Source organism: Trichosurus vulpecula, chromosome 5 (assembly GCF_011100635.1).
Source record: "Trichosurus vulpecula isolate mTriVul1 chromosome 5, mTriVul1.pri, whole genome shotgun sequence".
Lineage (NCBI taxonomy): Eukaryota > Metazoa > Chordata > Mammalia > Diprotodontia > Phalangeridae > Trichosurus > Trichosurus vulpecula.
The window spans coordinates 201,428,365-201,450,977 of record NC_050577.1 but is presented as its reverse complement, the minus strand read 5'-3'; the positions used below and the strand labels follow the sequence as shown (position 1 = coordinate 201,450,977).

Sequence of the window (22,613 nt, the reverse complement as noted above, 5' to 3'; positions counted from 1 at the left end):
TTCAAATTACCACTGTCTATCTTAAACTATAGTGCCCAGAAATGAACACAAATTCTCCAGATGAGGTCTGATGAAGGCAGAGTACCAATGAATATAATCTCCCTATTCCTGCACACTGTGTCCCTCTTACTGCAATCCAATTGCACAGTGGAATGGAAAAAAAGATGATTTTGTACCTAAAACCTTAAATCTCTATTATATAGCTTGTTTTGCCTTCTAAGTATAGAATAAATTCAACATGTAACTTTCTTTCTTTCTTTTTGTGGGGGAAAGGCAAGGCAATTGGGGTTAAGTGACTTGCTCAAGGTCAGACAGCTAGTAAGTGTGTCAAGCATCTGAGGTCACATTTGAACTCAGGTCCTTCTGACTCCAGGGCCAGTACTCTACTCACTGAGCCACCTAGCTGCCCCAACATGTAACTTTCAAAGCTGTCTTGTTTATCTGTGTTTCCGTCTCTTTTCATCTATGCATTTTAAAAATTCTTCATTGACTTTCCTTTCTTTCCTTCTCCTCTCACTCTATTTTTTTTTGGCGCAACCTCATTACTATCCTTTCTTTTTCTTTCCCATTTCCCATCCTTAATTGAGAAACAAAACGAAACTCTTGTAACTATAACGGGGGCCTGGAGCATGCATAGGACTCATTATCTTGCTTGGCTGCTGCAGTCACTTCCCTTGGAGAATGCTAGTAGAATGACTTCCTCGACATGTAAAAGAAAGTGTCTCTTCTACTTGGCTAACCCCATGGTAGAGAGGAGGCTCTTTACTTGGCTACAAAGATGTTATAAAGAGGCCCATCAGACTCGAATGACTCATTTATATCTGGGGGATCTTGGTGACTACTTCACTCATGGCATCTGGTGAAAGAAGCAGTCTCCAACTTCATGAATTTCAAAGCTGGGGAGTGAACCACAGGAATATGGGAGTGAAGCCCAGACCAGGTTTTGTAACTGGCTCAGCATCAGTGGGCAGCAGTCGATCTTCAAGTTCTTCAGCTCAACACTTGTGCTGCATCTGGACATGAATGTGGTGGGACCAGTGCTGAGTGGATCCCAAGCCAAGGTGGCTTGGTTTCTTGTCTGAGAAGGGGGCAGGCAGTGACCCCTAGATGACTCTGGGTCTATCAGGGAGAGCTCAACATGGTCTGAGACTCTCAGGAGGGATCAGGTTTTCTTCAGAGACAAACTGATTTTCTTTGCTCTTTCTTTTTTTTCTCTCCTTCCCTTCTCCCTCTTTCCTCTCTCTCTCCCTCCCTTCCTCCTTCTTTCTTTCCTTTCTTCCTTCCTTTTTTCCTTCCTTCCTTCCTTCCTTCCTTCCTTCCTTCCTTCCTTCCTTCCTTCCTTCCTTCCTTCCTTCCTTCCCTCCCTCTCTCCTTCCTTCCTTCCTTTCTTCTGGAAGGACTTATGAGCACCAAATCAAGCACTTATTGAGTACAAAGAAAGCAATAAACTTTGGTAAATTATGTAAGATGTTCGTTGCTTGTTGAATCTGTAGAACTTTATATTTGAGGATGTTCAAGTACATGTTGACTGTTCTGAGATTGTTTCCTGTGGGGCAATGGGGAAGCACGTGAAAGTACAGTGATTATAGGCCTCCCCAGAGACTCCAGAGGACCATGTAGACTGGGAATACTAACAATGTATTCAAAATGCACCCCCTACTTATTTACTGAGGACAGCAAATTTTTCAAATAGGGAACAGTATAATTGAGAGTCTGGCATATACCCCCAAGGCCTGTATTTTCCTGTCCAAGAATACAGAACATTTAGCAATATTTTCTGGATACTTTCTGGTAGCATTGTTTGGACACGTGTGAATCTGTAGATACCTACAGGATTTGTCTGTTTTGATAGGTCTCGGGGGGGGGGGGGCAGGGGGCAGGGTGGTCAAAGTCAAGTCCTGACAAAATACTCAGGAAAGCAGCTGGCCTTTCTTACATTCTTCTATCAGGTCACCCAGAGGTGCCACAATCCCCTTCACCAGGGAACTACTGCCACCACTGCTAGACTTCTCTCTCCATCCCTGACAGCCCCCATAGATCCATACAAACTTTTGTTATCTAATTTCGACTGGGCCATCACTGCAACAAGACAATCTTTCTATTCCCAAATCGTTTCTCTAGCCACCAGACAAATGAGATGTTCCAAAACTTTTATTCTATCTTCTCAAGCTTCCCACAGCAGGCTTTTTTCCTGCCATCTTAGCTGAGGCATCACTGATAAAATCTAGGCCATTTGTCTCCAACTTCTTCTTATCCCCATCTAATGTCCCCTTGCCATTATCCCTCTCTATCTCCTACTTCAGTGTAATTACTGACAGAGAGATGGCCCTTGTTCTTGCCAAGGCCAACTCCTCTAAATGTACCCTTGATCTTATCCCCTCCCATCTTTTCCAGAAGATTGCCTCCACTTTCATCAACCCTCTCTAATTTTTAATCTCTGTCCCAGTTACATATACTTTGTCCCTGCAGCTTACAAAAGAAAACCTCCCATGTCTTCCTATCCTAAAACACACACACACACACACACACACACACACACATTTCACTAAATCCTACCATCCTGATTATCACCCTATATCTCTCCCTTTACAAACTCTTGCAAAAAGCTATCTATACTCATTGCCTCTACTTCTTCTCTTCTAAGCTCTCTTGAATCTGCTTCCCAGATCTCATCACTCATTTGAAACATATTTCTCCAGAGTTTCTAATTATTTTTTAATTGCTCCATCAAAAGGTTTGTTTTTTCTCAGCCTCCATCCTTCTTAACTTGCCTGCAACATTTGATGTTGCCGACCATCTCCTCCTGCTTGACACTCTGGTGTCTCTAGGCTTTTGTAACTGGTCTCTTGGTTCTCCTCTTACCTGTCTGAATCCTCCTTTGCCAGATCTTTATTTATGTCATATCCACTAACTGGGGATGTACATCAAAGCTCTGTTTTGGGCCCTCTTCTCTCTATGCTCTCTCACTTACTGACCTCATCAACTCTCAAGGTTTCCACTATTATCTCTGAGGATAATTTATAATCAGAGCAACATGACCCCATTCCTCTGCTCTTCCCTCTTTAGCTCGCCCAGATAGCTGGTTTTTGTACTTTCTTTTCCTCCTTTTATGTCTTTATGATCCACCCTCTAAAGCTGGTTTGTTTTGCTTGTGACTCCCTCCTCCTTCTTAACTTCTTTTCTCCTTTCTCATTGTCCCCACTTGTTTCCCTGGTGAATTTTATGTAAACACTTCTAATCACTCCAAAGTATTTATCTTTCTTGGTTTCTCTTGTATTCTGTTTGTATTTCAAAGACTACTCTTTCATCTAGAATGCTTGAATATTCTCTACTCTATTAAAGGTCCATTTCCTCCTTGTAGGATTATTTTAAGGTTTTTTTTTAAAAGTAAGTTATTGTTTTTAAGCCTTTTCCTTTTGGAGTATCACATTCCAAGACTTTATCTTCTTTAAAGTAGTTACAATTGGTAATTGAACTCTTTCTATTTGATTGCGTGGAGTATTTTTCTTGGCAGTTCTGGATTTTGACAATAATATTTCTAGTGTTTTATATTTGAAAAAAACTTTTCTGGATGTGATAAATGGATTCTGTTTTCTACTTTGTCCTCTGGTTATAATAGACCTGTGTAGTTTTCTTTTATGATTTCTCAAAATACAGTTTCTAAGTATTTTTTTCCAAGATTTTCAGAGAATATGATTCATAAATTTTTGCCTGACTCACTTTCCAGGTTAGTTGTTTATGATAGTTGATTTCTTTTATTTTTTAGTCTTTTAACTTTTTCTAATGTTTCTTGCTATCCCATGAAATCATTGAGTTATTGTAAGAGATGATTGAACTTTTGTTTCCACAGAAATCATGTAATACATGATATACGAGGTAAATGTAGTTGGCGATGTTACTTATGTGGGCACCTACTTATCAGCACATTTCTTTGCCCTCTGAGTAAACCTAGTGAATACTGTTTCCTGTGTCAACAGCTTCAAAGACCAGAGGAGGCTTCACTGGGGATGGGGGCACCTTGAGCCAAAACACTATGTCGAACAGTGGGACTTTTCTTATGTTAAAAACAGGAATCCTGGGTTCAACTCTTATCAATTGAGAAAATTCCTTTCTCATGCTATGGAGATCATAATATCTGAGTGAAGCAGACACCTTGAGTTATGATTAAAAATATTTATGGCGTGTCCATTCTTTTACTAAATAAAGTCCAAAGAAAATGAGGATGAAAGTGGGGGGACTGAAATGTGGAAATGGGAAATGTATGCAGGGGCAGAGACCCACGTGGGGGTTGGGTTTTAGGTGTTTTTGGATAGTCTGTGAACTCTGAAATACCCAGTCAATGGGGAATAGGGGAGGGAAATGGGAATTGAGATAGAAATAAAAGGCTTTGTAATTGTTTTAAAGAGTGTGCTTGTGCCTGTCAGGTTACTCTTTACTAGAAGGGGGCGGTGGTCAGGTCACCCCACCAAAAAGATGTAAAATAAAAATCTTTTTCCTGAATTCACTAATGCCCAGGTGGAGTTTTTTTTTGTTTTGTTTTGGTTTTTTTTGGTAAGACAATTGTTTCTAATAATTATGTTTGTTATATTCCATTTTCCATGCAGTAGACTTCTTAGGTAAGCTTTTCTACATTTTGCTTTAAGCAATTTGTTTTTTTCCCTCCAAAGAGCTCTAATTCCATTTTTTTCTGTCTTGCTTAATTTTTTTTTCAGACATCCTTGGAATCCTTGTGGCCAGACCATTCTCTCTCTGAGGCCTTGCTTGTACTTAACGGGTTATCTCTTCTGGATTTACCTCTTGGATGTCTCTTCTCCTATAGTGTTTCCCATTGTATTTGGAGTTACCTTCTATTTACTTATTCCTTCTGCCTCAGCTTCTGGATTGAGACTTTGTGCCAGAGCTAGATTCTACCCTCATTTATGCTCTTAGATACAGTAAGCCTGCTCTGCTTGGTCCTATTTCTTCAGTGGTCTGGATGCTACTACTGCGATAGTTCTGAATGAGTTGGCTGGGATAAGGCTAAACCCTCTGATACAATCCCTGGCTTCTGCATCTACCTCCTGGAAGCTCAAAGAAAGTAATAGCTTTAGCCCATCTCTGTCTCCTTCTACACAATCCCCGCTTGTGAGTTGGCTCCGTCCTCTGATGACACTTTTAGCTTCTCTTCTAGAAGGAATGCCAACCTGTACTTGGTACATATGTAACACCTATTTGGCCATGGCAAATTCTCTCTATCCCTCATATGTGCAGGAAATGAGAGTCTGAGTTCTCTGGTCCCTATTAATCTTGTTGGAAGCTCTCGTAAGTCTCTCTGGTAGTGAACTGTTGTTATAAACTATCTGATCTTCTCCTGGCTGCTTCTAAGGAAGACTTTATTTATTTATAACAGTCTTTTGCTGAGCTGTTCATGGGTATTTAATTGGCCATTAGTCACTTCCTTCCAATGATCCAATGCGAACAGAAGCTGAGCACAGCTTGTATTTAGAAGAGGATTTATAGATTTTCATCACTGAGGACTACACCTCTTCCTGCCCCTTCTGCTCTCCCACTGTATTCACTCCAGGTTTTCTGCTTTTCTCCTGCTCTTTGTCTGTTTGCCCTTCATTCTTCATAAATGGGCATCCACTTACTTTTTTGGGAAAGAGATTCCAACGTGTCCTTCAATGAACTATCTCATTGTTTTACAACATACAGTAAGTTGTGTCTGGGGTTCAATTCACACATGTTTTTATTCCTACCTGTAAGCAGTATTCCCTAAACTAGCATGGGCAAATTTATCGCAGAGGAGCACTTTGCTACAAGATTGGCAAAGATGAAGAAAAAAAGATGGGATTTCCCTGAAAAAGATTTCTGGAGTTGGGTTATCCTGGTCTTTGATTCTTGCCTGAATATGGAATTCTCTTTGGCATAGCTAGCTTCCTTTTTACAGGGGAGCCTGGGATGTTAAGTATGTAGAATGGATTTAGAGACCGAATGAATACAGGAACTGGGAACTAAGAAAGGGAGAGGTATCTTACATCCTGCTGTAGTTGGTCCACTGAGTATGTGATCTCCTTTGCTCTGGGCTGGCCATAGTTCTCAGTCAGAGTCTGGTTCAGATGCTGTTTTAGTTCCTCACTTAGCTGGGAAAGAAAGACAGAGAGAGAAAAGTAGGGATGGAACAGAATGAGAAAGTATAACTCAGGCACCACCTGCTTTCAAGAATCTTCACATTCCAGGCCATGTATACGCATCCTCTGTTTAAGTTCATAGTCATGCACCTTATGATGAGTTGATCAGCAATGATGGTATCCCTTCGTGTTGACCAGAGCGTAGCCCTTTGCCTTAGTTTCCCTAGGTATGTGACCCAATTTCATACAGAGTCAGGCCCCAACTCCTTAGACTATCTTTCAGTGATCTCCATGTGGCCCCAACCTATCTACTCTGGAGGAGAGAGCAAGGCTGGTGACTTCACACAGCTCTACCTCACTGAAATCCAATTCATGCACAAGTCAAAACATCATGCTTGAGATGTCATTGGTCCTCTTCAAGAACAAAAGATGGACAACAGCAACAAAGATTTTGCGTGAGGTCTCTACACAGAGAGGAGGCCTCCCACAGCAGGTGATTTGACTTAAACCTGGTTATATGTATTTCTTACATTGTGGCTCACTACTATTATGGTCAAAGTTTAAGCCTACTCCTTCCATGGGTGCTGTGTGTATTTGTGTGAAGAAGTAAACCAGAGTCTTAGGAGAAGGTTTTGTTTACTGTGTTATCTGGGCACCCAACCTGCTGATTCAGAAAGAAGGGAAATGCTCTTCTCCTCCTCCTTCTCCTCCTTCTCCTCCTCCTCCTCCTCCTCCTCTTCCTCCTCTATTTTCATCCTTGATTTCTTGAAACATAGCTCTGAAAAACAGGCTTTTATTTTACATGGAGCTACTTGATTCCCCCTTTAAATCCAAATCGTTCTGGATTTCACTGAATGGCCACTAATAGGTCCAGCCCAAGTCTCTGTGGCTCATTGTTAGGTTTTGATGGCTTAGAATGGGTGTAATTGTTTTCTGTTCTGGCCCAAAACTCTGAGAGCCTTAGCCCTTGGGATTGCTTTGGGACGTTAAACTGGGCCATATCCTGTCTCAATGCTTACCTGGCCCTTAGTCATTGAATGGGCATGGCCTCAGACAAACTGACACCTGGGAAAGACCTTCATTTAGAAAGGCCAAGGTGACCCACTGCATCCTGGGTCATTTCCAGGTGCCTTGACCTTTGTCTTGCCACTGGACTCATATGACTCTGGAGGAGAGAACAAGGAGAGAGCTTTGAATAGCTCTGCCTCACTCAAATCTAATTCACCCGCAAGTCAGGACATCAGGTTGGTGGTGTCATTGGTGCTCTTTGAAAACGAAGGACAAACAACAACAACCTTCCCAGTCTTATCTCAGGCAACTTATAGAAAACTTCTTCTGTAGCCCAGATCATAGAGTCATTGGCTCTTTAAAATGGATTATGATTGCTAACCCCTGCATCTTTGCCTGTGATTACTCCTCACTTATCTAAATCTCACATATCTTTCGAGACATGGTTTGAAAGTTCTTTTTCCAGGAAGGCTTTCCTGACTACCTAAGCCATCAGATCTCTCTCTCAAATTTAATTTCCTATGAGACTTATTGTCCACCTTATAGATGAATTTTTAGAGCTGAGAAAACCCATAGAAATCATCTATGACCCTTCCATATCACTGGTCAGGAAACTGAGACCTAGAGAGATGAAGTGACCTACTCAGCTACTAACTGGCAAATCTGGGATTCATGCCCAGCTCTCCTGTCACTAAATTCAGGGTTATTCCCACTACACCATGCTGCCTGGTATTTCTCTTATCTTCAGTTTTAGGTGTGTGCATATGTGTGTGTGTCTCTCTCTCTAAATCGACTGGAAATCTTTAGGTAGAAGGTAGATGACAATGTAGCAAGCACATTGCAGAGGGCATTTCTGTTCAGGTATGGTTAGACTAGATGACCTCTGAGTTCTCTCTCTATGAGAGTCTTTGACCATAAACTTTTAGAGGGCAAGAGACTTGAAGTTTTTCTCTGGATTCCCTGCAACATCAGCCACAGTCCTAGCACATAGAAGGCACTCATTAAATATTGATTGATTAATTAAGTTCTTAAATCATTGGCTAAATTATTGACCTTAGGGCTGAAAGGGAAATAAACTCATCCTCTGGCTTTAGGGAAGAACTGCCCTACAATTATCCCAGAATGAGACTCTGACCTTTCTGTCTGACATAGTCACTCTGCAAGTTCAGGCCCTCATACCTCTTGCCTGGGATAATGTAATAGTCTCTTGGTTGGTCTCTCCATCCAGCATCTCCCCTTTCCATTCCCTCCTCTTCATAGTTGCCAGAAATGATTTTCTTAAAGTACAAGTCTGGCTTTGCTACTCAGTAAATTCCAGACCTCCTAATTAACTCTAGGATCAAATACAAACTCTTCTCCTTGGCATTTAAAGTAATCTGGCTCCAGCACATCTCTCTGGGCTTATCATACGTTATTGCCCCTCATGAGTTGCCCAATCTTGCCAAACCAGCATTTTTGCTTCTCTTTTCACACAACATTCTATCTCCCCATCTCCAAGGCCTTGAACAGGCTGTCTCCCATTCCTGGAATGCACTCCCTTGTCATCTCTGGCTCTTAGAATTCCTAGTACTTGGCAAAGGTCAGCTCAAGCCCTACCTCCTACATGATCTCCCCAAATGCTGGGGCATCCCTTTACATTACCCTGCCTTTATTCGGTTTATATTTTTTGTATATACTTGTATGTATATGTGTCATTTCTTCTGCTAGAATATTAGCTTCTTGAGGAAAGGAACTGTTTCCTTTTTGTCTTTGTATTCTTAGAGCAAGGCTTGGCACATCATAGGCACTTAACAAATGATTGTTGATCGATTTCTTCTTAAGAATCTTTGCTAGGAATACAATGATCCAAGACAATTGCAAAGGACTCATGATGGAAAATGGTATCCACACCTAGAGAAAGAACTGATGGACTCTGAATGAAGATCGAAGCATACTATTTTGATTTTCTTCATTTTTGTGTGTTTTTTTCCCTTTTGGTCTGTTTTTTCTTTCATAACATGACTAATATGGAAATATGTTTTACAGGATTGCACATATATAACCTATACCAAATTGCTTACTATTTTAGGAAGAGGGGAGGGGAGAGAAGGAGGGAGGGAGCAAAATTTGGAACTCAAGATTTTGTGAAAATGTTAAAAATTGTCTTTATATATATACTTGGGAAAATAAAATACTATTAAAAATGAAAAAAGAAAAGAATCTTTGTTAGGGTGAAGTAGCCAAGTCTAAGTCAGAGTTATAGGGACATTTGGGGACATGGCAACCTCTCTGTCTCTCTATCTTCTCTTTGCCCCAATTTATTCCCTCTTCCTGCCAACTCACAGTAACACATAAAGATAAGACCTTGGAGGAAGATCATGGAGGCAGAAAGCTGATTACTCACCTTTTGGTAGTAAAGATGGGCAAGAACTCCAGCCACCAGCTCAATGAGGAAGATGACAAGCAACAGGCAGAAATACTAGGGACAAAGAGAGAATACAATCATTTGGGGTGGGTTGCAGAAGCTGGGGGTATTGGAAACTAGATTAGTAAAAGTAGCTGGCTGCTTACACCATCAGCATTGACCTTGAGGCAAGGGGACATGAAATGACTTCCAGTACTGAAAGGGCTATTATGTAGAGAAGGGAGTAGATTTATTCTGCTGGCCCCAGAGGGCAGGAGTACCACCAATGGGTGGAAATCATAAAGAGGCTGATTTTGGCTTAATGTAAGGTAGCACTTCCTAACAATTGGAGTTTTCCAAAAATGGAATGAGCTACCACATAAGGTAGTGAGGTCCCTGGTACTAAAGGTGTTTAAGCAAAATTCCTCAAGGACTTCTTGTTGGGCATATTGTATATGAGGTAGGGCACCTATTTGAACTCAAGCCCTCTGGATTCCAAGTCAACAGCTAGCTAGGTGTTGACTTGGAATCAGGAGGTCTTTGTTGTTGCTGAGTTGTTTCAGTCATGCCTGTCTCTTTGTGACCCCACTTGGGGTTTTCTTGGCCAAGATACTGGAGTGGTTTGCCATTTCCTTCTCCAGTTCATTTTAAAGATGAGGAAACAGAGGCAGATAGGGTGAAGTGACTTGTCCAAGGTCACATAGCTAGTAAGTGTCTGAGGCTGGATTTGAACTTAGGTCTTGAACCTAGATGCCTGGAATCAGTAGGACTTGAGCTCACATTCTGTCAGGCACTTGTTAGTTCTGTATGACCTTAAGCGAGTCAATTAACTGGTTTCAGCCTCAGTTTCCCAATCTGTGAAATGGGAATAATAGCACCTACCTCACAGGGTTGTTGTAAAGCTCAAACACACTTTGCAAACCTTAAAGGTCTATATAAATGCTAGCTGCTTTTATTATTGTATTCATGATTCATGTGACTAAATGATCTTGGAGATCTTTTTCATCTATAACACATTAATATCCTTTGCCTAACACTGTGCTAGGCACTATGGACACAACCTTTTCTCAAGTATTTTACAATCTAGATGGGTCACACACAGTGGTGGAAGTCAGCTGGTTTGCACCGGTTCTGTAGAACCAGTACCTAATTTTAGGCTTAGTTCTGTGAACCCGTTGTTGGCGGGAGCCGCGCCTCGGCTCGGTTCCGTGGAGAACTGGTTGTTAATTCATTTGAATCCCACCATGGGTCACACATAGTATGTGCTACACTTTTACATGACGGAGAAGTTTTGCCCTGCTACTCCTAGAAATAATCTAGTGGACTAGTAGCCTAGAAAGCGGTCTGGCCTGTTCTATGGAGGCTACTCTTGTTAGAGAAAAAGTGTCCCTGGGCCAACTCCTTCCATTCATGTCATTCTAATAAGTTGGGAACTCACCTCGAGGCTCTGGTTGTGAGATTAGGGGAGGATTCAGCTTGGCCCGGCTGTTTCTCTCTAACAAGAGGTTGTTAGAGATCTTAGTGATCTCAACAGATCCTATGGATTTAACGCTCATCTTTATGCAGATGACTCTCATAATTACATATCCAGCTACAATCAGCGTCCTGAGCTCTACTACTGTAATCTGAACTACCTTTTGGATATCTTGAATCAGATATCCCATAGGCATCTCAAATTCAACATGTCCTAAACTGAATTTATTATCTTTTCCCATAAATTTGTCCCTCCTCCTAACCTTCCTATTTTTGTTATGGGCACCATTATCATTCCAGTCACCTAGTTTCACAACCTAGGAGTCATCCTCAACTCTTCCCAAAGTCAACCAATTTCCAGGTCTTGTTGATTCTATCATCGGAATATCTACATCTCTGTTTCTACATTTGGACTACAACCATCCTAGGTCAGCCCCTTGTCACCTCTCACCTAGACCATCATGATAGCTTCCCAGTTGGTGTCTCTTCAACCAACTTCTGCACACTCTAATCCACCTGCACCAGGCTGCCAAACTAATATTCATAAGGCACATTCGTAAGACCAATATTCATAAGGTCTGACCATGTCACTACCTTGCCTCTAGATGCTTCAGAATGTCTTCCATTTCCTTAGGATAAAATACAAAATTCCTTGGCATTTAAAACACTTCATAACCTCACTCTAGCCAATCTTTTCATGCTGATTATACAGTACTCCCATTCCCATGCTCTATATTCCAGATAAACTGGCTATTTGTTCTTCCCCAACTTTCCCTCTTATCTCCATGCCTCTGCACAGGTTGTCCCCTACTTTGCATTCCCTCTTCACCTCCAGTTCTTGGAACCACTAGCTCTTTTCCAGACTCACCTCAAAAACCACCCCTTTAAAGAAGCCTTTTCCTGATTCCCCTAGTTGATAGTCTCCCCCTCCATTATTCTGTATTCTATTTTATAAATATAGCTTTATTTACTTATCTCTCTCTCTCTCCAATTTCCTCCCCTACTCAAACCCATTACAAATATGAAGTCACTAAAAAAAAAAAAAGAAAAATTACATCCACCAACATGTAGAATGTAAGCTTCTTGAGGGCAAGGACTGTCTTTTTTTGTCTTTACCTCACATGAGCCTAGCTTGGTGCCAGCCACAGAGTAAACAATTAATAAATGTTTGTTGTTTGATTGATTGGTTCCACTGACTTCAAGAGGAGAAGTTCTGAAGAGCTTAACTTCCCCTCCCCCTACACCTTCCCAATTTCTTTTCTCTTTTGGCAGTTGGCTCTTGCTCAGTCTCTGGAGGTGGGTATAATTTAACATCTGCTGGGTTGGCTACATGGCACTCTAACAACAGTGATTAGAATGTTTTGCCTCATTAACTTGTTGATTTTCAGGCTTCACGGTGGTAGCACACCTGTGAGTCCTACAAAGCAGAAGGAATGCACCATTAGAGTCTACGGAGGAGAGTGGTTGTCTACATCAAATGTAGGATGCTGGCCATGCCATGAGGATGGTGAAGTCTCTGGATATCTTCAGAGTCCTTCCCTTTCCACTGACCCTTAGCCCAAAGTTAGATTCCAATCCTAAACCCTGTTTCTCTTAGATCCGTGAATGTTGGTTCCTGGGAGAAATACCAGCTATAGTTGAGTTGAAGAGGGTGGGGGTGGGGGAGGTATAGTGGGAAAGATAAAAAAAAATAAAGGAGTTTATATCTTGATTTAGTGGCAGGCTAAATTAGTACATGTCAGCTCCTTAAAGGCATGTTCTGAGGAATCACACAAGCTGTCAGACCTGAGCTGAGTTGTCAGAAGTTGGGAAATCTCAGAAAGATAAAATAAAATGCCAAAGGATATTCCTTTCCTCAAGCTCCCTCCTCCTTCCACCTAACAAGTTCTGATGGGCAAAAACACCTTGGGAGAAAAGCCAGTGCCTGGCTCCTAGAAAGAGGATGAGGACAACTGGGGCTTTTCTATAGAGTGCCACTGATGATAAACATCACTTCACTGGGCTGTGATAAAGGACTTGCAGTCACTGGACTCCCAGATGAAGTAGCTGAGGGTGATTCTGAAAGCGAAAATGTAAAAAGTGACTCATATGTTGTTTATACGGTAGCGATTTTGAGGGGTGGGAGTGAAATGGTGACTAGGCACTGAATCACTAGTTCCTCGGGCTTTAAAAAGCCTCAGGGATCTAGCAGGCAAGTTTTTCTTCATGCCAATCAATTTACATTTATTGATTCTGTTTATATATTACAGTTGTTTGATTCTGGTGCCTGGGATGGCCAGAGAAGTGACTCACTGATGCTAAGACCCTTGGTATAACAGGATGTCTTCAAGCAAAGGATGGATGACTACTTCTTGAGTGTATTGCAGAAGGGAATCATGTTCAGTATGATTTGGAATAATTGGCTTCTAAGAGTTCTCTGTTGAACATTAATTGTTGAACATTAATTATTTTTATAAATTGAAAACCAGTTATAGTTTTTAAAAATATTTACTGAGCTGGTTTAAGTCACAACAATACTTAAATCTATTTGTCCATATATAGAATGCCCTACAATAGAGACTATACCTATAATATGAGATATCTTTGATTTTTTAAAAAAATATTTTTATTTCATTTTCAGTTCCTAATTCTCTCTCTCTCTCTTTTCCCTACCCTACTCATTGATGAAGCAAGAAACATAAAACCCATTACAAATAGGAAGTCACTCAAAAACAAATTGCTGCATTCACCATGTCCCTCCCACCCCCCCATCCCCCCCGCCAAAAAAAAAAACTGAAGAAAAAGAAAAAAATGTTTTTCAACCTGCACTCTGAGTCTATCATTCTCTATCTGGAGGTGGATAGTGTTTTTTATGAAGAGTCCTTTGGAATTTTGTTGGGTTATTGTGTTGGTCAGAGTTACTATATCTTTCACAGTTGATAATCTTTACAGTATTACTGTTATTTTGTAAATGTTTTTCCTGGTTCTGCTCACTTTACTTTGCATCAGTTCATATAGGTCTTCCCAAGTTTTTCTTAAACTGTGTGCAAGTATATAGATATAAAGATATGCGGAGAGTTATTATTAGATTATTTTTAATCAGACTTTTTTTTTAACAGTAAAAGGAGTTTTCATGGAAGAACTTCCTCTGCTGATGCCCATTAGCACCTTCTCTGAAACTAAATAGTCTTAAAGAGTTTTCTAGGTACACTGAGAGTGATTTGCCCAAGGTCATGCTCAGGTTGGGCAGCTAGGTGGCACAGTGCATAGAGTGCTGGGCCTGGAGTCAGGAAGACTCATCTTCCTGAGGTCAAATCTAACCGCAGACGCTTACTAGCTGTGTGACCCTGGGCAAGTCACTTAACACTGTTTGCCTCAGTTTCCTCATCTGTGAAATGAGCTGGAGAAGGAAATGGAAACCATTCCAGTATCTTTCCCAAGAAAACTCCAAACGGGGTCACAAAGAGTTGGACACAATCGAACAACAACATGTCAGAAGTAGGACTTGAACTCTTGCTCATATTTTGGGTTTTGATGGCTCAGGGTGAATCTAAATAGCAATTGTTTATGGACCAGAAACTCTTGAGGATCTTCCCCTCCCAGACTGATTCTTTTGTAAAGGCAAACTAGGCCACTTTTTTGCCTCAATTCTTGCCTAATCTTAATCACTCAATGGGTATTGTCTCAGACAAACAGAGCTGGGAAAGACCTTAGTTTAAAAAGGCCAAGGTCCCTTACTGCATCTGGGGCCATCACCAGTCATCCTGACTATGTCTTGCCACTGGACTCCAATGACTCTGGAGGAGAGAATGTGGCTGATGACTTTGCACAGCTCTGCGTTGCTTAAATCCAATTCACTTGCAGTGAAGACATCACCCTCCTGATACCATTGGTCCTCTTTGAGAGGGAAGGACAAACAACAAGGACTTGAACCCAAGAGGTCTTGACCTTGAAGCCAGCTCTCTATCCACTACACCATTGTGACTGTTATACAAAATTACCTGCATTATAATTGTGAAATTTATGTTAAGCATTTTTATTTAAATACATCTCTTTTGTTCACTTTTATTTCCACTGCTCTTTTCATCTTTATAACTTTGTTATCATTCTCTTAATGAGAATTTGATTGTAAGCCATCCTGAGTTTCTGTAGAAGCTAAATATGGAAAATAATACAGTCTCTATTCATACCAAGATGGTATTTGCTTTCAAAAACTAGTGAACAAGAACAAATGTGAAACCTCAAAAATTTATCTGAGCTACAGCTGATCCTCCACTAATATATTTCCTTCATTTGGAATGCTTAGAGGAAAATATTTTGTTTGTTAGTGATGGATGTAAAAACAGGGCTTCCAGTGTAACCATGCACTTTTCTTATAGCAGCTCCCCTAGAAACATCTGGTAAGGTCTAGTCACCCCTGCAATTCTACAAGTCTGAGTTTGTGAGTGCCACAGCATCTCAAAATCCCCATTTCTGATGTACCTAAGTCATTTTTCATGAACAGCTTAGAATTGGATCCTTTGGATTGTTCAGTCACAGAATCCCAGAACATTAATGCTCTCAGGATTTTTAGAGTCCCACTAGTTGGACTGATTCTGCCACAAGGCATGATGCTCCTCCATGCCCTCTTGCTCATCCACAGACAGCCTAGACCACAGGCACCATGACTTCACAAACTTGCCTCCCAAGGCACAGGCTGAAAACCCAAGGCTTCCAGCTGGAGAGAGGAGGAGGAGGGTGGGAGTGGAAAGGTCAGCTTGCATTCAGAATGATGTGGTCATAACACAATGTGAAGGATCTAAAAAAAAGTACAGAAGGAGCCCAAATCCAGCCCTGATATCTTGCAGCTGGGGAAGAGAAACCTAGCTTCAAGTCTCTACTTTGCTTGAGCATCAAGGAGATCACAAAAACAGGCAGAACAAGGGCAAGTGATTAAAAAACAAACAAAACCAAAACAAAACAGTGAGAGAAAACAGAACCAGCTGTTTAAGAAGTAACAACTGGGTGTGTTATTTCCTGGAAGGTAGTTGTAGGCTCAAGGCAGTCAGGCCTGGGGTTTAGGGGCTTGGCTGCTCCTGCAGAGGAGAGGATGTAGAATGGGAGGTCCAGGGTTATTGCTAGAACAACTTTTCAGTCCTGGAAGAATGGACGAGAAATTCTTCTTCTCCAACTGTGGTGCTCTGTCTGTGTTATTGGAGTGACTTCCAGGGCTCCAGGAGGTACTGCATAGATGCATCTCCACCTATGCTCTCCTCCTCAAGGAGAATGCCAGCTTGTGTTTCCACTAATGCTCACTGTAGCTAATTAATGCCCAACACTGGCCTGAAGGACTGGTTGAGGCTCATAGTCAAATCCACCTCAAAAGGAATAAAGTATGTTACCAAATTCAAGCTGCAAAGTCCCTTTTCTGAGCTTTCACAAACAATGAAGAAGGCTAGACTGCTGCTTCAACTCCCTAATCCGTGTCGTTGGCTTTTACTCCAATTCGTACACTTGCCACACAACACCCTTCAGCTCTGATCAAGTCATTCACTTGTCAAAATTTTCCAACAACTTCCTATTATTTATAAGAGAGAGTCCAAATTTCATAGCTCGGTTTTCAAAGCACTCCACAATCTGATCTCAACCACAAAAACCATTTATCTATTACATAGAGAGCATTGTGCTAAATATACTCTGCTGGGAGAGATACAAAGCTTAGATGAGAAATAATCTCTTGCCTCACAGAGCTTATAGATTAATGGGGGGATAAAATGCTAACATAGTTGCTCAGTGTGTCCCTGTGAACCATAGCATGCCATATTGTCAATGGGGTTTTCTTGGCAAAGATACTGGAGTAGTTTGCTATTTCCTTCTCCAGTGAATTAAGGCAAATAGAGGTCAAGTGATTTGCCCAAGGTCACACAGTTAGTATCTGAGGTCAGATTTGAAATGAGGTCTTCCTAACTGTAGGCCCAGCGTTCTCTATCCACTAAGCCACCTAGCTGCCTCCAAGGCAAACAGAGGTTAAGTGACTTACTCAAGGTCACACAGCTAGTTAGCATCTGAAGCTAGATTTGATCTCAGGTCTTTCTGACTCCAGGCTTAGCCTTTTAGCCACTGAGCCACCTAGTTGCCTCTAAACAGAGAGAGCTGTAATTGATAAGATTACATGGTAAGAACACAGAAAGGCAGCTTGTCATAGGGGATAGAGTAAGTCTCAGAGTCAGGAAGACCTGAATTCAAGCCCTGCCTCTGACATAGACTGGCTATGTGACTCTGGGAAAGTCATTTACCCTACAGATCTTAGTAATTTCTTCACTGAGAGTCCCGTGCCAATAAAAATCACAGATAAGGCCAAAAAAATAGTACATCGATGCAAATTAAGATGCTATGTGAAGTCTGAGGGGGAAAGTCATCACTAACTAAAGGAAGGCTTTGTAGGAGTGGGAACTGAGTCTTTTTTTAAAGGTAAAGAGAAAGAGAAGGGGATCCTAAGAATAGGGATGGCAAGGACAAATGGATGGAGATAGGAGAGCTATAAGATCATCGATGGAGAGACAGAAGAGAGCTTAGAAGAATCCAGCCCAACCTCCTCATTTTACAGACAAGGACACGGAGGAATGGAGAGGGTGAGGTGACTTTCACAAGGTGACACATGTAGGAAGTAGCAGAGACAGGATTTGATCCCATGCCCTGTGGCTCCCAGTTCATTACTCTTTCCATTTCAAATTTCACAGTAGTGAAATTTGGCCGGTGCATAGAATCCATGGAGTGAAGTAATTTGTGATAAGGCTATTGGGCATGTTTTCCTCAGTCCTGAGGGACTGACTAGACCATATGGCACAGTTAGAAATTTAAGCTACGTGCCATTCCCTAGTCATGGCAATATGACCTGAAATGAGGCTATAGATAGCCCTCTGATAGGGTATTGTCCTTAGACTTAGAGCCCTCTCAAGCTCCAAATTAGATTTTTTCCTTTGGGCTTTTATTTTTTTTCCTTCTGAACTTAAACACACAAATTTAAAAGGAAGGAAATTTCCATACGCATACAAGGACACAAGAAAGAGGATTCCATACAAGGTCATTAATCTCCACTCCATACTGCTTACTTTTGTTTTTAAAGTATATAACAAATTCTACGTATTATTTGCAAAACTGTCCTGCTTGTCTTTGCTTTCTTTCTTCTGTTCTCTGTATTAAAAAAAGTTACAATGGCTCCTCCTCCATTTTTGGCATCATTACTGTTAACTCTCTCCTCCCTCCCAACTCTCCCATTCCAATTAAAAACAGAAAGAAAATATAAATCCCATAAAAATAAGCATCATTAAGCCAGATGAATCCACATACTGTCCATATCCACAAATGTATGTCTCTTCGCCTCATGTCCAATATCCTTTTGTTAGAAGTAGAAAACATTTTTCATCATAGGTCCTTTGGAGACATGGTTTATCATTGCATTGATTAAAGTTCCTAAAGGACTCTTTAACGATATTTCTCTTTACAATGCTGCTGGCAGTCAATTAAAATGCCTACTATGTGCTAGGCACTGTGCTACATATTAGGGACACAGAGAAAGGTAAAAAGCAGGTCCTGCTCTCTTTGTGGAAATCGTTCTCTTGGTTGTGCTCACGTCACTCCTTTAGTTCATACTGTGTACGATTCTCTGAAATAATGTCTTTCATCATTTCTTATGAGGCAATAATGTTCCATTTTATTCACATGCCACAATTTGTTCCTTAATTATTTTGGGCAATCCAAGAACCCTCCCCAGATTCTAGTTCTTTGCTTTTCTTCTCTCCCCCAACTTATCTCCCTTCTTCCTTAGAATTAGGAAGTTTGTTTTGCTTATGATTTTACCTTCCCAGTATTATCCTCCTTAAACACCCCCTTCCCCCACCAACATACCCCTCCCTGTTTGTTCTCCTGTTGAGTGTGATACTCTTTTACACCAAACTGTGAGTGTGAGTGTTTTAAATCCTCTATCTACTTCACATAAAAGGGAAGTTCATCTGATACCCAATTCTCCACCTTCTTTTCACACTTCAATGATAGGAAATTGCAAAATCCACCCCTTCCTCCTCCTTCCTACAGTAGCATGAATAGAACCAATTCTTCTCCCCCGCAATATGCTTTTCTTATTTAACTCCCTTTCAAGATACTAAAGTTCTGATAGGTACTTATTTCTTCAACCACTAAAATGTTAGTGCTACATGATTACATAGCCCCTGCCCATTGTACAGATAAATTTGCCTTTATAGGTTTCTCTGTTTTCTTAAGTTTGTATTTCAAAATTCCCACTCAGCTCTCATCTTTTCATCAGAAATGTTTGAGTTCTCTACTCCATTAAAGATCCATCCCACCCCCCCTCCACTGCCCTGTAGTGTTTTAGAGATAAGTTATGTTTTGTTGTAAGCCTCTTTTGCTTTTTTGGGGGGAATTCCAACATCTTCTCTTGTTAATTAGAGAAGTTGTCAGGTCTTGTGTGATCCCGATTATATTGCCTTAAAAATTGAAGTGCATCTTTCTGGATGCTTGCAATAAGTTTTCTTTGATATGAGAGCTCTGATTTTGGCCATGGCATTGCTGGGAATTTTTCTTTTGGAGTTTCTTGCAGGAGATGATTAATGGATTCTTTCCATCTTTGCTCTCTCATTCTAATAGATCGAGGTAGCTATCATTTATGATTTCTAGGCTTTTTTTCCCCCAGTGGTTCTTAAATTAGCTCTCCATGACCTTTTTTTCCAGTTCAGTTGTTTTTTTCATATCTGATATATGGTCTTCTTTTTGATCTTTTGACTTTGTTCTAATTTTTCTTAATGTCTGATAGAAGCCATTGTTTTTTTGGTCTATTCTGATTTTCAGGAAGTTTTTTTTCTTGGGTAAGGTTTGCTAATTTCTCTTCTAAGTTAATTATTCGCTTTTCATTTCCTTCCTCCAGAGCTTTTATTACACTTTTTATCTCTTGCTTCATTTCTTCTAGGTATTGATATAATACTTGTGGAAAATCCATTTTTTCCCCTTTGAGTAACCCCTTTTTGGTTGTTAAAAGTTTTACCTGCTTATTCTTTTGAGGGACATCAAGATTCATAAAAATTTTGGTACTGATCAGTGTTTTCTTTTATCGCTCCAGTTTTAGTTCTTGAATTGGGGCTGTTAGCTTTCTATATATCTTCAATACCAAACTTTTCTTTTTTCAAATGAAAATCATTTTAATTCAATGCATAAGAAAACAGAACATGCTATTTGCCAACTATTCAATTCAGGACATTTCAGATAATCAAAAGACAAATTGTAAAATAAAATAATTTTAAAGATTGGAGAAAAATTACAAAAGTTTCAAAATATACACAACACTTTCCCATTCAACAGAAAACAAATGGAAACACATTTTATTGAATATCTGAGAAATTTGATGCAAAGATTTCTTTCCCATTCAACTGCTTCCTTTCTTAGGTGAATTAATTTTGTTTGTACAGAAGCTTTTCAGTTTCATGTAATCAAATTATCTATTTCACCTTCTGTAATTGCCTCTATTCTTTGGTTAAGAATCCATCTCCTACCCATAGCTATGAGAGGTATACGATCTACTTCCCTTGTCATTTTTTTATGGCATGAAATTTAATATTAAGGTCACATATCCATTTGAAATTTGTTGTTGAATATGGCATAAGGTGTTCCACCGGATCTTTGAGGTTCTGAGTGCTAGATCTTCAGGGCCCTCTTTGGCATCTCAGGACAGAGTGCTAGGGACCTCAGAGCTCCTGGGCTTCTCTGTTGGAGTGCTATAGCACCATGCTGGTCACTGCCCAATTTCTGTTTCTGCTCTCTGAGGATTACAAAGTCACACTACCCTGGAGCTTTCTCAGGGAAGTTCTCCACTCTTATTGCCTCCAGAAACTGAGCCTTTAAGGTCACAGATATCTTTGGTCCATCTCTGATAGCACTGGGAGGTTACCTTGTACAGGTACTGGCTTTTCCAGTAGGCTTCCTTTCCTGTTGCCTTGGGCTTCTGGAGCATTTTTATTTTTGGTGCAATTCTGTAGTGGAAGAATTCATTTACTGGAGTTTTTCATTGGATTTCTTGTATATTATTCTACCTGGTATGAGCTTCAGTATTTTTATGTGAGATTATTAGACTGTCTTGTTTCCGTTCTGGCAACCATCTTGGCCAAAAGTCTGCTTGAGCCCTTCCTGAATGGTTCATCAATTGGTTAAAAGAACAAAGGCCCACCTTTGGTGACCCGCTAAGCCCTCAAAAAGCCAACATGAAAAGGGGTCCTAGTTCTTGGGACCTGGTAGATTCCTTACTCCTCTAGGGACTGTAGGCTGTCCTTGTGGACCTGGAGGGTCCCTAGGGGGACCTGGAGAGATTGTGCTCATCCAGGTATTGTGTATCAGCTTAAGGGTCTCCATATAGTGTTGCTGTTATCTAATAATAGATTTATTTATTTATTCATCCATTTGGTTGTTTATTTTGCCTTCTACCTCATTGACTCAATCTTACCAAATCCATACCATACACTTGGGACCCATGTGAACCTGGCCCAGAATGTCTCTAGAACCTCTAGAAATGTAGGATGGTCCCAGGCAGGGGAGTTGGAGCTCTACTTAGCAGTTACAAAGATGCTCTTCCCCTCATCCTTATTTAAACTTTTCTTTCAATTTTCTTACAAAGATTTGACTGCAAAGTTTTAAAGAGTTTAAATAGCCAGAAGTTTGAAATAAATTTTATTTTTATTTTTTAAATAGTGTTGGTGTGCACACAGACCTTATGGTCTCTGGAGACAGGTATCCACCCTTCTTCTGGCTCCATGCCTTGATTAAGGCCCTAATCTCCTGTCTCTGAAGTACAGCTTTGCCTGAGTAAATCGCATTCTTATTTTGCAAAGGTCTTAATTTTCCTTCGAAGCACCTTCTTCATGGTACTTTATCCATGTCTTCTCTTGCCTCATTTGAATACATAGGATACTTATTAGTGGTCATTACTGTGTTACCAACGTAACAACCCTATCTCCCCATTCCATGGCCGCCTTGGCTGCAAGAAGCTGGGCAGGGGAATGTGTGTGCGCTTGAAAAACCAATGATAATTCCCTGGCCTCTAAGGATGTTAGATTTAGGAATGTCAGGCTAGCCTAGAGCCTGTTACCTTCACCTGGAAAGGTTATAGGGCCAGACTGAAACTGATCTGTATTTTGGACCCTGAGCAAGTAGTATGAGCATGGCAAAAGTGAGGCTTTGGTCATGCTTAAAGAAATGAAAGACATCTATCTGACTGTAGGTACTGTGGACTTCCCAAGTAAAAGGAACCTTTTAACCTAATTCCCAACCAGAGAACAACAGAGAACCCAACCTCAGGGTTTTCTCTCCTCTCCAGACTGGGGGATAATAATAGCTAACATTCATATAGCACTTACTTTGTGCCAGACTAAGATGAGAAAGACAAAGATGGATTTCAGCCCTAGCAGGGTTTCCAGTTTTGGGAGGGGCTGAATCAAATGAAATGTTTCTCTCTGTTCATATGATTTATGCTTCTGCTTTGATGACCTTTGATTTAAGTGCTTGGGATATCCATGTCTTTCAACCAGAGATGAGTCAATCAACAAACATTTATTAATTCTCTGTGTAAGACACCGTGCTAGAAGAATTTCCACCCACACAGGGACAGAACTAAGGCGAGA

General features: G+C 40.7%; 1 protein-coding gene across 1 annotated transcript in view; it reads right to left on the bottom strand.

Moving 5' to 3' along the window:
- Nucleotides 1-22,613, bottom strand: part of TSPAN11 (tetraspanin 11) — a 105,527-nt gene that overhangs the window by 22,016 nt on the left and 60,898 nt on the right. The window contains exons 3-4 of the mRNA XM_036761394.1: nt 9,502-9,576; nt 6,018-6,122 (exon numbers count right to left, since the gene is read on the bottom strand). Coding sequence (XP_036617289.1) covers nt 6,018-6,122; nt 9,502-9,576 — 180 coding nt within the window. The remainder of the gene's footprint in view (nt 1-6,017; nt 6,123-9,501; nt 9,577-22,613) is intronic.